Genomic DNA, 15,079 nt, shown 5'->3' on the forward strand with positions numbered 1-15,079 from the left:
GACATTCTCCTTGGAAGATCAGTTTGGGGTGCTCTGTGCTGCCATCAGCGTGAGTCATGTGTTCCCTTTGTGGACTCATTTTGAATGCACCCCCTGTTGTGACTTACTGGCTGTGTGACCTTGGGTAAATGACTTCACCTCTCTGGGCTTCAGTTCCCTATCTGTAAAACTGAGTAATAAAAGAACCTGTTCTCTAGGATTGTCATGAAGGTCAAACGAGATGTTGCATGGGAGACAGTGCAGATCCCAGCCCAGACAGGATGGGCAAGGCCATGTTGTGATGACAGATAACCTCCAGCCTTAGTGGCTGGAAACAACAAAGATTTGTGTCTCATCCATGCCACCCGATGTGGTGGGTTAGCAGGGGGTCTCTACTCTCCATTGTTCTTACTCTGAGACACAGACTGAGGGAGGCGGGATCTTCATGAAGCCATGATTGTCAAGGTAGGAAGAGCAGGATGTGGTGAGGTATGCCCTGCCTTTAAAGTTTCCACCTGGAAATTCTCATTGGCCAAAACAGGTCGTGTGATGACTCCCGGCTTCCTCAGGGAGAGGAAAAGGGCAGTCTTACCATGTACCTGGAAGGTGGAGAGCCAGACACATTAGTTGTCAGCACTAACAGCAACCACAGAGCTCAATAAATGACCCTGGCTTTAGTTTGTTGTTATTATTTATTATTGTTATTATCGTAATCATCATCCTCCATGTAGTCACTCTAGCATCAAGAAGCCTGAGACATATCCTAGTGGCAAAGCCAGGCTCCCATCTCTTCCTGCTTGCCCTCCAACTTCCCCAGACTTCTGTTGTTGGGTAAAAAATCACAAAGTTTAGTAAAGCAAAAAGAAAGTTTTATTTGGCATATATTCAAAAAGACAAAAGTGGGAAGCAGACAAGCGTGCTGCCAGAGCTAATGTCTGCCTGAATCCGAGGAAGGCTACAGAATCATCGGGGTATATTAACATCACAGAAATGGGTAGAATCATTGAAAGCTTCACCTTTTCACGGATTGGCTAGACACCGTGGTCTTAACATTTTGAATTTCTTTTTTTAACAATCATTGGTATAGGTTTTAGTAATAGTTAGGATCCAACAAGTTTCTATTCACTAAATGTTAATAGAAAAAGATAGGAGTGGAGAGTCTTTTGTGTTCTGTTTGATTGGCTTTATGTGAAAAGTTCGCTAAAAAGTATTTTTCTTCCCTAGAAGATAATTTCTAAGATTGTCCCATCTGTCATCTTTATCTCAGGGCCCAGTTGATGTGTCCTTGTGAGTCCTTATGGGTTCAGTTTCGACTGGGTCACGTTGTCTTTGCTCAAGGACAGGGAATAATAATTCTAATATTATTTTCTAAGTCACTCCATCCCCATGAAGTTCTCCCACCCCTAAATACCCATATTTTTTGAAGCCCCTGAGCCCTTGCTCACTGTGTTCCTTCATTCTTTCCTTGCGCACTCCATGTCTTGCACACTCCAACTCATCCTTCAAGGCCCAGCTCAGACGTTCTCTCCTCTGTGAAGACTCCCTCCTCTAGCTCCTACCTCTAGGCAGAACCAACCCCACAATTCCTCTGCTCCAGAAATTGTATAGCATTTTATACATTAACAACGCCTAAACTTTTTCCAGAAAAGCACACACCCATACGTTCACACATACACACACATACAAAGCCATTTTAGAGGAGGGAAGAAATTAGTCTTTGTTTTTTTAATTAATGCTGGCTCTCTCATCCCAACTGTTAATACCACCACCTCATTTGTCTTACTAAGTACTTAGTTTTGCTTTTAATTAGTGTTTATTGTCACTGAATTTTAATTGTCGGTGCACTGGCTCTGCAGACCTTGGCAAGAATGCATTGTAGACGTAAGAATGCATTGCAGACATTTCCTGTCTTCATGCACTGTCTGAGCTTGGGTGGCAATGCCTGTGAGGTGGGGCGGTGCCAGGGGTGGCAGAAAGCTGGAATATTGCTCTCCAGGCCTCAGCAAATTCTGGTTGCCTTGGGATCTCTGTTTGCTTCAAGGAGGTGGATCTCACCCTGGAGACACAAAGGGAGCGCTCAGGAAGGTTATAACAGCAGAAATCCAATTCAAATTGACTTAAGCAGAAATAAATAGAATATACTGGCTCATGGTAGCCAAAAAGGCCATGATAGATTCAGGCATGGCTGAATTGAGCACTCCAACAGGGTTATCAGTCAGGAATCAGTCTCTCTCCATCTCTCATTCTTTGGCAGGATTTCCCCCTATGTGGCAAAGTGACCAATAGCAGCTTAAAGCTTCTGTTCTAGCAGCTTAGCAACTCTAATGGAAAGAGAATGCTTTTTTCCACATAGTTCCAGCAAAAGTCTTAGAGCAGGCCTTCATTGGACCATATCGGGTCATGTGCCTATCCCTGAACCAATCACTGTAGCCCAAGGAGTGTCGTACACTGATTGGCCAGACATAGGTCATTGGTCCTCTAGAGACCATGTTTTGTGTGCCCCACCTGAAGGACACAGATTGAGACGAAGAGAAAGGAGGTTTTAAAAAGGAAAATTGGGTTGCTGTTACACAAAGAAGGAGATAAATGCTGGACAGGCAAATGCAAGAGATATCTACCCCGATACCCACTGCAGTGTCTCACTCAGGCCTAAAGGAGCATCTGAGCTTTAACCTTTGTTTTCCTCCCTGGCCCCATCCTCAAATAACATTAACCATGGCGCCACCAGGGCTCCTTTACAGATAGCACTTAGTCCAGTGCTGGGCACATTTTAAGTTACCATTATTATGAAGTAGGTAGCCCCATGATTACCACTATAATTTTCTTAATGAGGAAACAAGCCCACAGATGTTAAATACCTGCCCAAGTCCGTACAGTTCATAAATTTCAGAGCAGTGGGGGATGGACTCCGTGCCTGACTTAAAAATGGTGACTTCCCTGTGGGATTATTTGAGGGCTCATGGCAGAAACCATCTCTTCTGGGTATACAGCAATGGGAGGACCGTATGGAGGACATGGTGAGTTTGCTTTGTTTCAAGGCTAGGAGCACAAACGGTTTCTGAGTCATCTTCTCCTCTAGTGCCTTGAAGGCCTGTCTCTGTCTTTGTTTCTGGCACCAGCTCACCATGGGAGGACCCAAGCCTTTGTCATTCCAGGCTTGGCCAGGTTCAGGGAAAGCTGGGCATGTCCTAGCTGGCCCTAGGAAAAAGGAGAATCCAACTGTAGCCTGTGCCCTGTGGACATGGCTGGAGGTTTAAGGAACGGCAGGACTCTGAGAGAGGAGGCTGGAAGGGCAAGGCCACAGGTAAGTGGGAGCATCAGCTCTGCCAAGTGTAGGAGGCAAGACAGGAATCTGCCTTCTTTCTCATTGGTGGCCCCAGTGTCCACAATGCCTTGGCAAAAGTGTGTAGGGACCCTAAATGCCCAGCGAAATCCCTAGCAAAGAGTCAAAGCTAGATGTACGTTTGAGACAGATCATAACACATTCAGCCTATGTCATTTTCAAAGACCATTTTTATGACTCCCCGTCTATGAGTTCCCTAGGGCCAGCATAACAAATACCACAAACTGGGTGGCTTAGAACAACAGAATTTTATTCGCTCACAGTTCTGGAGACCAGAAATCTGAAATCAAAGTGTTGACAGTGTTGGCTCCTTCTAAGGGCTCTGAGGGAGAATCTGTTCCATGCCTCTCTCCTAGCTTCTGGTGGTTGCCAGCAATCCTTGGCGTTTCTTGGCTTGTGGACTTTTCATTCTGATCTCTGCCTCTGTTTTCACATGACCTTCTTCTCTGCATTTCTGTGTCCTTTAGTGTTTCTTACAAGGACCCTATCATTGGATTTAGGGTGCATCCTAATCCAGTATGATCTCATCTCAATCCTTACCTTAGTTCCATCTGCAAAGACCTTATTTCCAAACACAGTCACATTCTGAGGTCCCAGGTGGACATAAATTTGGGGGGGAAATTTTTCAGCTCACTACCCCATCTCACTCATAGTGGAAGCCTGCATGGTCTTTGTGATCTGACACCCCTCCACTACCACTCTGATCTCAGCTCCCATCATCCCCCTGCCCCCACCTTGCTGACTCTACTCCAGCCTCTCTGCCCTCTTTGCAGCAACTGGCCAAACACATGCCAACCCCAGGGCCTTTGCACTTATTTTCCCCCTGCCTGGAATACCATGCCCCAGATAGCCACATGGCTCAGTCCATTACCCACTTCAGGTCTTTGCTCAGATACCGTCTCTCAAGCCAGGCTCTCTCAGGTCACCTATTTAAAACCAAACTTTCTCTCCAGCTCCCAATCCCACTTCCCTGCTTTATTTTTCTCTAAAGCACTTGTCACCAGCTGGTACATTTTATATTTGACTTGTTTGTTTATTGTCTGTCCTACCCTGCTAGAAGGTAAGCTCCGTGAAGACAAGAATTTTCATCTTTTGTGGTGGTTGTTTAAATGCCGTACCCCCAGTGCTTAACAGTGTCTGGCATGGTAGATATTCTATAAATATTTTTTTGATTCTTCCAATTTCTCGAGAGAAGCCGGCCATCTGAATTTTAAATGAAATTCCCTGACTTTAAAATATTGGCTTGATTTTATTTTTTTAAACACTGCATGGGCCAAACAAAGCATATTTTCAGGCTTGTTTCTGCTCCTGGACCCCTCACTTGAGGCCCTTTGTGTAAATGGTATTTCCCACCCCACCAGATAGTCTGAGTAAGTTTTTCCAGACCCCTAATTGAGTGGTGATGGATTGGACTCAGGGGGAGAGAGGAGGGGTACGAAAAGACCAAACAAGATAGAACTGAGGGGGCACCATTCAAGTTGGTAGCTGCAGGCTCTGCTGCAAAGCGTCTGGTTTAATTCCAACTCTGTGGGCTGGGAGGCTGACCATGGCATTCAACTCCAAGCAGACAGCCGCAGCTCACACCGGTTCCCCGCAGTCCCTGAGTGCCAGTAAAGCCCTTGCCAGCCCAACCCCACCATGCCACATTTAGATACCTGCCACAGCCCTGGAAACTAAATGGGCTTTAAGAGTTTTTTTTCAGTTCAACTGTAACCAGCAGAAGGCCTCAGAAATTCTGGGGGATGAGCCACTGTTCCTTAGCAAACAATGCTAAGGGGAGCCAGGGGAGAAACAGGCAAAACAAAATGCAAAGGAGAGAGAGAGGAAGGTTCTGGAATCTGGCTTTTCTGGGGCTCGGACAGGGTCTTCTTAGTATTCTAAGATGAGGGGTAGCAAAAGGGTTAGCGCCAGGTTGCGGAAGAGGCAGACCTGGGGCACAGCCTGGATCTGCCACTTACATGCAGATTTATTGACTGCTTGGTGCACACACTGAGCTCGATGACTTACATGAAGATTTATTGAGCACCTACGGTATACCATACTGAGGACTAGCTGCAAAATGAAAATGCGGGGCCTCTTGTTAAAAAATTATTATGAATTTCAAGATGACAGCAGAGCATTAAGCCTCCCGGGGGGTCCCAGGGAAGCCTCGCTTTGGCTCTTGGCAGAGGCAGTAAGGAAACATTAAGGTCCTTTTCAGTAGATTTCCAATGCGACAGGACCCAGCCCTCCTTTCTTTCTGTGTCTGAAGTGAGAACAATGGAATGGTCATTTTAATCTCGGAAGGTTATTTTAACCGCACAGGAGCAGATGAGATAGCTTTTCTGTAAGGGGCCTTCTCTCTATGCGGCCAACCAGCAGCCCCCCTCCGACTCCTCCCATGTGAAGATTAATTACCCCAACGGCTACAGGATAGGAAGGGAGTTCATTCCATCACCTCCCGACTTCCCATCTACTCCACAGGAAAGGAGACAGTGTTGTAACAAAGCCTTCAAGGTGATAAGGGCCTGCTGGACACAATGATCTACTTTATATTTGTTTTTCAAATAATTAAATGTAACCTCCGTGGTCTCTTTCCCCTTACTCTTTGGCTAGCCTGCGTGTGTGTGTGTGTGTGTGCGTGTGTGTAGGGGGTGGTTCAGAGAGGATATAAGATAAGAAGACATGGATAATTTCAGCTGAGCTTTTGTAGTGCTGGGAGCCCTGGTGGTGCAGTGGTTAACAGCTTGGCTGCCAACCAAAAGGTTGGCAGTTCAAATCCACTAGCCGCTCCTTAAAAACTCTATGAGTCGGAATCGACTCGATGGCAACAGGTTTGGGTTTTGGTTTTATGTAGCGTTGATGGGAACTTATTTACTTGTTCCAAAACTGTTGATTAAAAAAAAAAAAAAATTTTTTTTTTTTTTTTTTTTTTTATGTGCCAGGCACTGTGATAGGTGCTGGAGATTAAGCAGGGAACAAAACAGAAACAAGTTCCACAAGGAGCGTCCGTTTTAGCAGGGGGATTCAAACTCTAAGCAAATAAACAAATATAAGAAATATTATAAATATGGGTAGTGATAAAAGCTATGAAGAAAAACTAGTCAGAGTACAGGGAACCAGAGTGGAAAAGGAGCCATTTTATAACAAGTGGTCAGGGCATCCTCTTTGAGGAGGTGACATTGGATAATAGCCCTGAGTAAAGGGAGAGAGTGAGCTGAGCAGCAGCTTCAGGAAGAGTTCCAGGCAGAGGAAAGAGGAAAGGGCAAGCGAGAATGTGACTGGTATGGTCAAGGAGCAGCCAGAAGACCTGTGGGGCTGGAGAGGAGTGTGTGAGTGGCAAAAGGTAGGCAAAGAGAAGCGGGAGGCCAAGGTGGTGCTAAAGAGTTTCTGTTTTATCCTGGAAGCAATGGGAGCAATTGAAGACTCTTGAGCAAAAGTGTCATGAGTTGACTTCTCTTGGGTTGGAGGAAACTGGTTTTATTATTATTATTGAGGTAATAAACACTGTAAAGTGCACGTATCTTAAGCGTTTAGCTTTATGGACCTTTACACATGTATACACCTGAGTAACCACCACACTCTCACCTTGCAGAGGCCCTCTCACGTCGCTCCCCAATCACTGCCCTCCCCAAAGATAACAATTGATTTGGTCTGATTTCTTTCACATGGAATAGCTTTAGCTGTTCCTCAGCTTCATGTACCTGCCATCACTCGGTGTATATTTTTTTGTATCTGGGTTCTATCACTAAATGTAATTTCTGTGAGACCCATCCATGTTGGTATGCTTACCAGCAGTTTGCCTTTTATTTTCGATTAGTATTTCATTATACGAATATGCCACAGTATATTTATACACTCTCCCTTTGAAGAACATTTGGGTTGTTTCTGGGTTTTGACTATTGTGAGTCAAGCTGCCATGAGCATTTTTGTACGTGTCTTAGAACATAAGCACTTTTCTTTTGGGTGTATACCTAAGAGTAGAATCCCTGGGTCATAGGGTAGGTGAGTGTTTAGGTTTAGTAGACACTACCAAACAGTTTTCCAAAGTGGTAGTACCAATTTTTAAAGCAATCTCATTGAGACGTAATTCACATACCATACAGTTCACTAACTAAAAGTGGAAAGCGTATTCACAGAGTTGCGTGTTCATCATCATAATCAATTTTAGAACATTTCCATTACCCCCCCAAAAACCCTTGTACTCCTTAGTTAAGGAGCCCTAGTGGTGCAATAGTTAAGCTCTTGGCTGCTAACTGAAAGGCTGGCAGTTCATACCCACTCAGTGGCTCCCTGGGAGAAAGGCCTGGCAAAATGCTTCCATAAAGATTACAGCCTAGGAAACCCTATGGGACGGTTTTACTGAGTCAGAATATGAGGGGTCGCTATGAGTCATAATCGACTCGATGGCACCCAGGCACGCAGCAGCAGCAGCAGCAGCAGCAATAACAACAACCCCTTAGTTGTCATCTCCAATCCTCCCCATATCCCCAGTCCTAGGCAACCACTAGTCTACTTTCTGTCTCTAAGGGCTTGTCCATTCTTGGTATTTCATATAAATGGAATTATACAATATGTAGTCTTTTGTGTCTGGCTTCATTCACTGAGCATGTTTTCACGGTCCATCCATGTTGTAGCATGAATCAGCACTTCACTTACTTTTATTGTTGAGTAATATTCCATTGTATGGATAGACTGCATCTTATTTATCTGTTCATCAGTTGATGGACATTTGGGGCTATTATGGGTAATGCTGTAAACATCTGTGTCCAAATTTTTGTGCGACGTATGTTTTCATTTCTCTTGGATATACACCTAGGAGTGAAATTGCTGGTGACTCTAGGTTTAACTGTGGTGGTACCATCTTTACGTACTGTGATTTAGATTTGTAAAGATCCTCGACTGAAGCAGGTCAAGGGTAGATGCAGGGAAACCAGTGAGGATGATGCTACTGCAGTAAGCTGGGCAGAGATAGTTGTGATTTGGACCAGGATAGTAGCAGTGCAGGCAGGAAGAAGTGGGCAGATTCCAAATCTATTTTGAAGATCAAGACAATGGGATTTTTTGATGGCTTACGTGTAGAGAATTAGAAAAAGAAAAGGAGCCAGGGACGACTCTGCAGTTTGTGAACTTAACAACTCTGAGGTTCTGTAGGCTTGACCAGGGCCAAGGTGTTTGGTAAATGAGGCAGATGACATGCTCTAGCAGAAAGAGTCCTGGCTGGCTTTGAGTTGAGAACTCTGACCTAGCCCCTGCTGGCTATGTGCCCTTGGGTCAACAGTGAAATGGGAAGAATCTGAGTTTGAGGGAAGACGCTGTCTTGCCTGGACTAGTTCTACCACTAGGTAGCTGTGACTTCCAACAGGACACTTTCCCTCTTGGGTCCCGAGTTTCCACATCTGGAAGACAGAAAAGCTAGATAAAGTTCCCTTTCTTCTGTTCTCTATATCCCCCAGAGTGCTTGGCGCATAGTAGGGGCTCAAGAAATAAAGAGTGGCCAAATGACTGGGTGATCTTTTCTGGGTTGATGTCTTTCAGGAGCACTGGACTTCCACCATGACTGACACTGTGCTCAGCAACAGCTCCAACCGTTGGATGTGTCCCAGTGACCGACCCCTTCAATCAAAGTAAGTCTCTAGGTCTTCCTGGGAGTGACTTGTTTTGGGTCAGTGATAACCTGACCATTCTATACTTAAAAGAGGAAAGGAATTTTCTTTCCTGGAGTGGGAGAAAAGAAACCTAGTGGGAGTTTTGTCATGGGAACTTCTATACTGATTGTGCTACCTTGAAAGGTAGTATAACGTGGTTAAATACTAAGTTCCATGTTCCACGTTAGAGGTGCCCTGGTGGAATGAAAAGAGCATTGGCCTCGTGGTCAACAGACCAGTGTTCTAGTTTTGGTTTGAACTAATTCACTACGTGACCATAGGTAAATCTTTTCTTCTCCCTGGGCCTCAGTTTCCTTGTTAGTCAAATGAGAGAGTTGGACTAGCTCAGAGGTTGCAGACTGGCAGGCCACAGGCTGACTGTGACTTGCAGAAGTGGGTTTTTTATTTATATTTTTGCCCTGATCATTTAAACATTGAGAGATTTTCCATAAAAGCCCAGATTCCTGGCTCTTTTTGAAAAATCAAATCTGAGCCAGAATTTTACTGTACCAACAATTCAGTAGGAGCTGAGTAGCAGCTGGTATCTTTACACTGGGCAAGAGCTTTTTAATTTTCCACAGTCCCCACCACTCCCTATCATCTCTCCAATGATCTCATCTATTTTTCTCATTTATGTTACCAACCTATCCCTGTTGACATCCCTGGATTAAATGACATCCAGTGTTCTTTAATTATGACCTTACGTGATTTTAGTATAGGGTAATATTTGGGGGCCAGTTTCAGAGTTTAAATTCTTGGTGAAACAATTGAGGATATAGTCATTTTTGTGAAAGGAATTCATGCCTGAGTATGGCTATTTGCCAATGACTGTGGCTTACTCAAGGAATGTGGAAAAGGCTTTTTTTTTTTTTTTTTTTAACAAAGATTCCTTCCTTATTGGAACCAGTGTTTCCCTAACCTTTGTCATTTGAGCACCTCCTTCACAGTGCTGGTGGCACAGTGGTTAAAGTGCTCATCTGCTAACCATAAGGTCAGTGGTTTGAACCTACCAGCTGTTCCACGGGCAAAAGCTGTGGCAGTCTGCTTTTGTAAAGATGACAGCCTTGGAAACCCGATGAGGCAGTTCTACCCTGTCCTATAGGGTCTCTATGAGTCAGAATTGACTCAACACCAATGGGTTTGGTTTGGGTTTTTTCTAATGAAACATCAGTAATATTCTTTTCCTTAAATAGACCTAAAAAAAAAAAAAACATTTATTTAACAGGGAAATTTTAGATGACAGTGTAAGTGGAAAACCAGTTCATGCTTTCCATAAACAAAGATAACTGTAAAAAATAAACGTAATTAAAAGAAAACATTATTGAGTTGCAGCTGTATACTGCAGCTCCCCAAGGCTGAGCCTGAGACCTGCTCTCCACTTGTTATAAACGCAGCTCAGCAAGTGATAGGTGTTAAAGACCGATTGGCACCAAACTGAGACTTTGAGATAATCAGAAGGTTGGAAAAAAGATTGAAGAGAGAGTATCTTTCTTTGTCTGTTATTCAATATTCTTTAATGCCCGGTTGTTTCCTATTTTCTGCTCTTTATTAGATTGTTGTACATAGGGTTGCTTTGAGTTGGAACGGACTTGACAGCACCTAACAACAACAAATTGGATTGTTCTTTCCTCATTTCTGGAGTTCGTTCTGTTACTCTCTAACTTCTTGGGTTATATTTTTACCTCATTAATATAAGCCTCCTTTCTTTTCTAATATCACCAATGAGACATATGAATTCCCCACAAAATATCACATTCAAAACATCTCACGAGCTTCAATGTATATGTAGCATTTTCATTATCTCTGAGTTCTGTGTATTTTTAAATTTTCCTTATGAATTGTTCTTTATCCTAAGAGTTGTTTAAAGCTGTGTTTTTAAATTTCTGAATGTGTGGGGAGTCTTAAATTTTTGTTGTTGTTGTTGTTATTGATTTCTGACTTAATTGCATTGTAGTCATATGCTTTTATTTCTCTTGAGTAAACACCTAGGAGTGGAATGTCTTAGCCATGTGATTGGTATATATTTAACCTTTTAAGGGACTGCCCAACTGATTTCCAAGCTGATTGCACCATTTTACATTTCAACCAGAAGTTGGTATGCAGTTGGTATACTGAATACACTTGGTATTCAGTCCTTTCTTAGGTGCCTTGGTGGTACAGTGGTTGAAGCGATCAACTGCTAACCAAAAGGTCAGCGGTTTGAAACCACAAGCGACTCCATGGGAGAAAGATGTGGCAGTCTGCTTCCGTAGAGATTTACAGCCTTGAAAACCACCTGGAGTTGCTATGAGTCAGAATCGACTGGACAGCAGTGGGTTTGGTTTTGTTTCGTTTTGGTGTATGTGTAATAGCATTTCATTGTGGTTTAAATTTGTATTTCCCTAATGTCTAATGATGTTGATAATCTTCTCATGTGCTTTTTGCCATTCATATAACCTCTTTGGTGAAGTGTCTGTTCAAATCTTTTGCCCATTTTAAATTAAATAATTTATGTTCTTATTCGTGTACAAATTTTTACTACAGATACAAGCCCTTGTTGAGCATACATTTTGCAAATATTTTCTTCCCATCTGTGTCTCGCCTTTTCTTTTTTCATGGGTCTTTTGAAGAGAAGTTTTTTGTTTTTTTTTTTTGATGAAGTCCATTATACTGACTTTTCGTTTATTTGTTTTGCAAGGGAGAGAGGAATCTTGGAAAGTTCCCTTACTTTCTAGCAATTTCAGACTTCCTTTAAAAATGTTTGTTTTAACTTATCTAGAACCTAATTATATACTGGTGAAGAGCCTTTCTGAATATGGTGTCTACACGTATTCTCCGAAGCAAAAGTCCCTTTTCTGTTTACTACTTCTAAAATTTCCACCAGTTTATCCCTTTTAGGTTTTTTTCCTCTTATATTCTAAAATCAGAAGGCTTCACTCTCTTTCCATCTCTTTATTAGTTAAATAATATTAAATACATACATATATATTTCAAACTCCCCATCACCTCCTGAGTTTTACGATTTCGAAGACACTTTGTGGGTTTCCTTTTCAAAAGCAAACTCCTGTTTCTGAAGCCCTTCCCATAATGTCCTCCTGGAGCCAAACTTACTTTGCAGAGAATATTTCATTAGCTGAAAAGTGTGTCTCTGTAAGATAAACAGTTGCCTGAAGAGTGGATGGGGGGAAATATTTATTTTATTTAAGAAGTGTCAGTTAATTAAAATTCCATCCATCAGAGTTTACTTTAGTCAATGGAAAGCCGAACAATTTGCCTTAGAATTATCCAGACAGTCTGGACACTCTTTCATTAAAGTGCTCCTGGGCGCCCATGAAACATCTTTGCATTCTGAATGTGTCGGGATTGTCTTGATTGTTACTGCATTTTCTTCAGATATTAAAATGATTTCCCAATAAATGCTAATGGACGAATTATAGTCATCGCACATGCTGTCTAGTCTGTGGCAGTGGCGATGTGTTAATGCAGACACCTCTAATGTCTTTCTCCAGTAAATTAAGAAATTTGCTCTTAATTAACTGCTAGCTAGCCAGATGCATTTACTGCTTTTGTGATTTTCAAATGTCTTCCTCCCTCAACCTCCTTGAATCTAATAATCGTGTTTGGAACCAGCAAAGGGATATTAAAGAAGTGAATCCACCTGCTTCTTGTTTACTAGTTAGGGCAGTGGCTTACCTCTCTGTGTTGGGAATCCATCGGGGGAAATGCTGGTTTCGGACAGCTGATATTTCTAGATAGCTTTTAAGTCCATGAGCCTGAGAGTGCCAGAGATGGGAGGCAGAAACTGAGGCACCAGGAGGAGCTAGGCTGCCCATGGTCGCATACCTTGTAAATGGAAATGCTGGTCTTCTTCCTAGAATGGAAGGACTTAGTGCCCCGATTTGGGGAAGTAACAGTTCTATTTTTGGCTAATCCAGTCACAGTTCAAGGCTTATTGCTCTGCCTCCATGTGGTCCTATTCCCAGTGTTTGAACCACTGGAAACCAAGAATGGTGGTGATTAATATTGTCATTAAGTGATTTCTAGCTAGTGACCAAAAAACCATTATTCATATACATAAATGATCAACTCAGTTAATTAATATGTTGAACTAATTTGTCAATTTAATCAAAGCTGTGAATTTGACAATCCCACATTAAATAGCCTCATTTTAGATATACTGAAATGAGATAATAATGAAAAAAAAGGAAGTAGTAGGTCATCATAGTTCAAACTTTGTGGTTGTTGCATCCAAACAACATTGGTATTGTCGTACTATTTCTTTCCTAACTTTATTCATTTTTTCCTTCTCTGCTTTCTTCGCCTTCCTTCAGTGATAAAGAACAGTGAGTATTCTATGCCACTTTTATTTTCCTACATACTCGATTTTACCTCTTTTTTTTTTTTTTTCTGACCTAGGTGGCTTGTCCCTAAAGAGAGTTGGTTAAAAAAGGAATTACCAAATATACATATCTAAAAAAATTCCAAATTATTAAAAAAAAATGCCCATCTTGAGAAAAAAATTATGAAATTAAAACAAACAAAGAACTTGATAAAAGGATTAAAACTGTTCCTTAGGAAATCCCAAATTCAATTCTGGTTGGGAACTTGTGGGACTGCAGCAAGTGTATTGACCACTCTGTGACTTTGTTTCTGCAGCATCTTGCTGGGAAACACTGTCCTTAGACAAAGAAAATGTTACCTCGAATAAATGCTATCATTAATAAAAGTCGGTGATGAACAGAACAGAACTTCTGGGTTGCTCTGAGCTGTACACACAATCTCTGTCACCTCATCGGAGGTCAACCTGACGTCCCAGTAAAACGCCCTCGACTCGGAGGCCCCATCTTTGCTCACAGCTTTGGTGCTTTTAATTGGATTCATTCTCTACATATGCATGACAGATTGGATGCTGCGCCCAGTAAATGAGCAGCTAAATGGCAAAGTAGATCGGTCTTCCCGTTGCATGCACACTTTCAACACTATGGAAAGCTATTGCCACCCTCCCCGTGACTGGAAGGCTGTCACAGAGCCACAGGTGCTGCACTGGGGTCAGGAGACTCAGGTCTGAGTCCTGCTTTCGTACCCACTATCAACGTGGCTTTGGGCACTGCCTTCATTTCTTTGAGCCCTGGGTCTCTCATTTGTGAAATGGGTATGATAACCCCTGCCCTTCCCCACTCACAGGGTGGTGATGGGATCAAGTGAGATTCACAGGAAAGCTTTGTAAACTCTAAAGTGCCAAGCAAAGTCAGGTGCAGGTGTAAATGGCAACCAGGTCTTACCCTGGTATTTACATATGTAGCCCTTTCATAATTTGTTCAGCTTTTTTGGGACCCAAATAACTACATCTTCAGGCCCAGAATCTTCTGGAGGTTTACTTAACACTGACAAACACATAACTAGATGACCTGGGGAAATTCTCCCTGCTCTGTGCCTCAGTTTCTCCAACTATCAAATGGGAACCCTGAACAAGCTGACTGCTAAAAATCATTTGAATGCTCTACAATGTCTGTTGTTGACTGATAAGACCCTGGCCAGGCAAGATCTGCTTTTGTTGAATACCGTGAATATATTATTCAGATACACCAGAGAGAGAGAGATGCTGAGATGTTGTCAGATTAGAGATATGAACATCACAAGAGAGCAGTTTGTGAGTCCAGGAGGCTCTTAGAGGCTTCCTAAATGCTGAAGGTTGAAGAGTATGCTGCATGTCAATCTTCCTTCGCTCCCTCTCTCCCTCCTCCCCTTCTTTCTTTCTTTCCTTCTTTTACTAACAAATACTCGGCGAGTGCCTACTAGGTACTAAGCACTGTGTCAAGTACCAGGGATACAGCGATAGCCGAAGTACGAGGGGGAGGAAAACCAGGAGAGGGTGTGTTGAGTGGGGTCTATAAACAAATAAACAGCCAGTCACCAACAAACAGTCCAGTGTGTTAGGAGCTGTAACAGTAGAACTACAGTGGACTATGGGAGCACAAAGACAGGCATCTAGCCCAGACTTGGGGGTCACGACGGGAGGGCTTACTGGAAGAAGTGACATGTCATCTGAGACCAGGTGAAGGAGGAGTGAGGTGGGGAAGAGACCAAGGAGTTCCAGTAGGGGGAACGGCGTGTGCAAAGTCCAAGTGTGAGAGAGAGCATGGGATTTTAG

General features: G+C 42.9%; 1 protein-coding gene across 3 annotated transcripts in view; it reads left to right on the forward strand.

The window, feature by feature from the left end:
• Positions 1-15,079, forward strand: part of RPH3A (rabphilin 3A) — a 284,485-nt gene that overhangs the window by 207,847 nt on the left and 61,559 nt on the right. For all 3 annotated transcript variants that reach the window (XM_049866506.1, XM_049866504.1, XM_049866505.1), the window contains one exon: positions 8,840-8,928. In XM_049866506.1, the coding sequence (XP_049722463.1) occupies positions 8,858-8,928 (71 nt within the window). In that variant the 5' untranslated portion in view covers positions 8,840-8,857. The remainder of the gene's footprint in view (positions 1-8,839; positions 8,929-15,079) is intronic.

This window comes from Elephas maximus, chromosome 22 (genome assembly GCF_024166365.1).
Source record: "Elephas maximus indicus isolate mEleMax1 chromosome 22, mEleMax1 primary haplotype, whole genome shotgun sequence".
Classification (NCBI taxonomy): Eukaryota; Metazoa; Chordata; class Mammalia; order Proboscidea; family Elephantidae; genus Elephas; species Elephas maximus.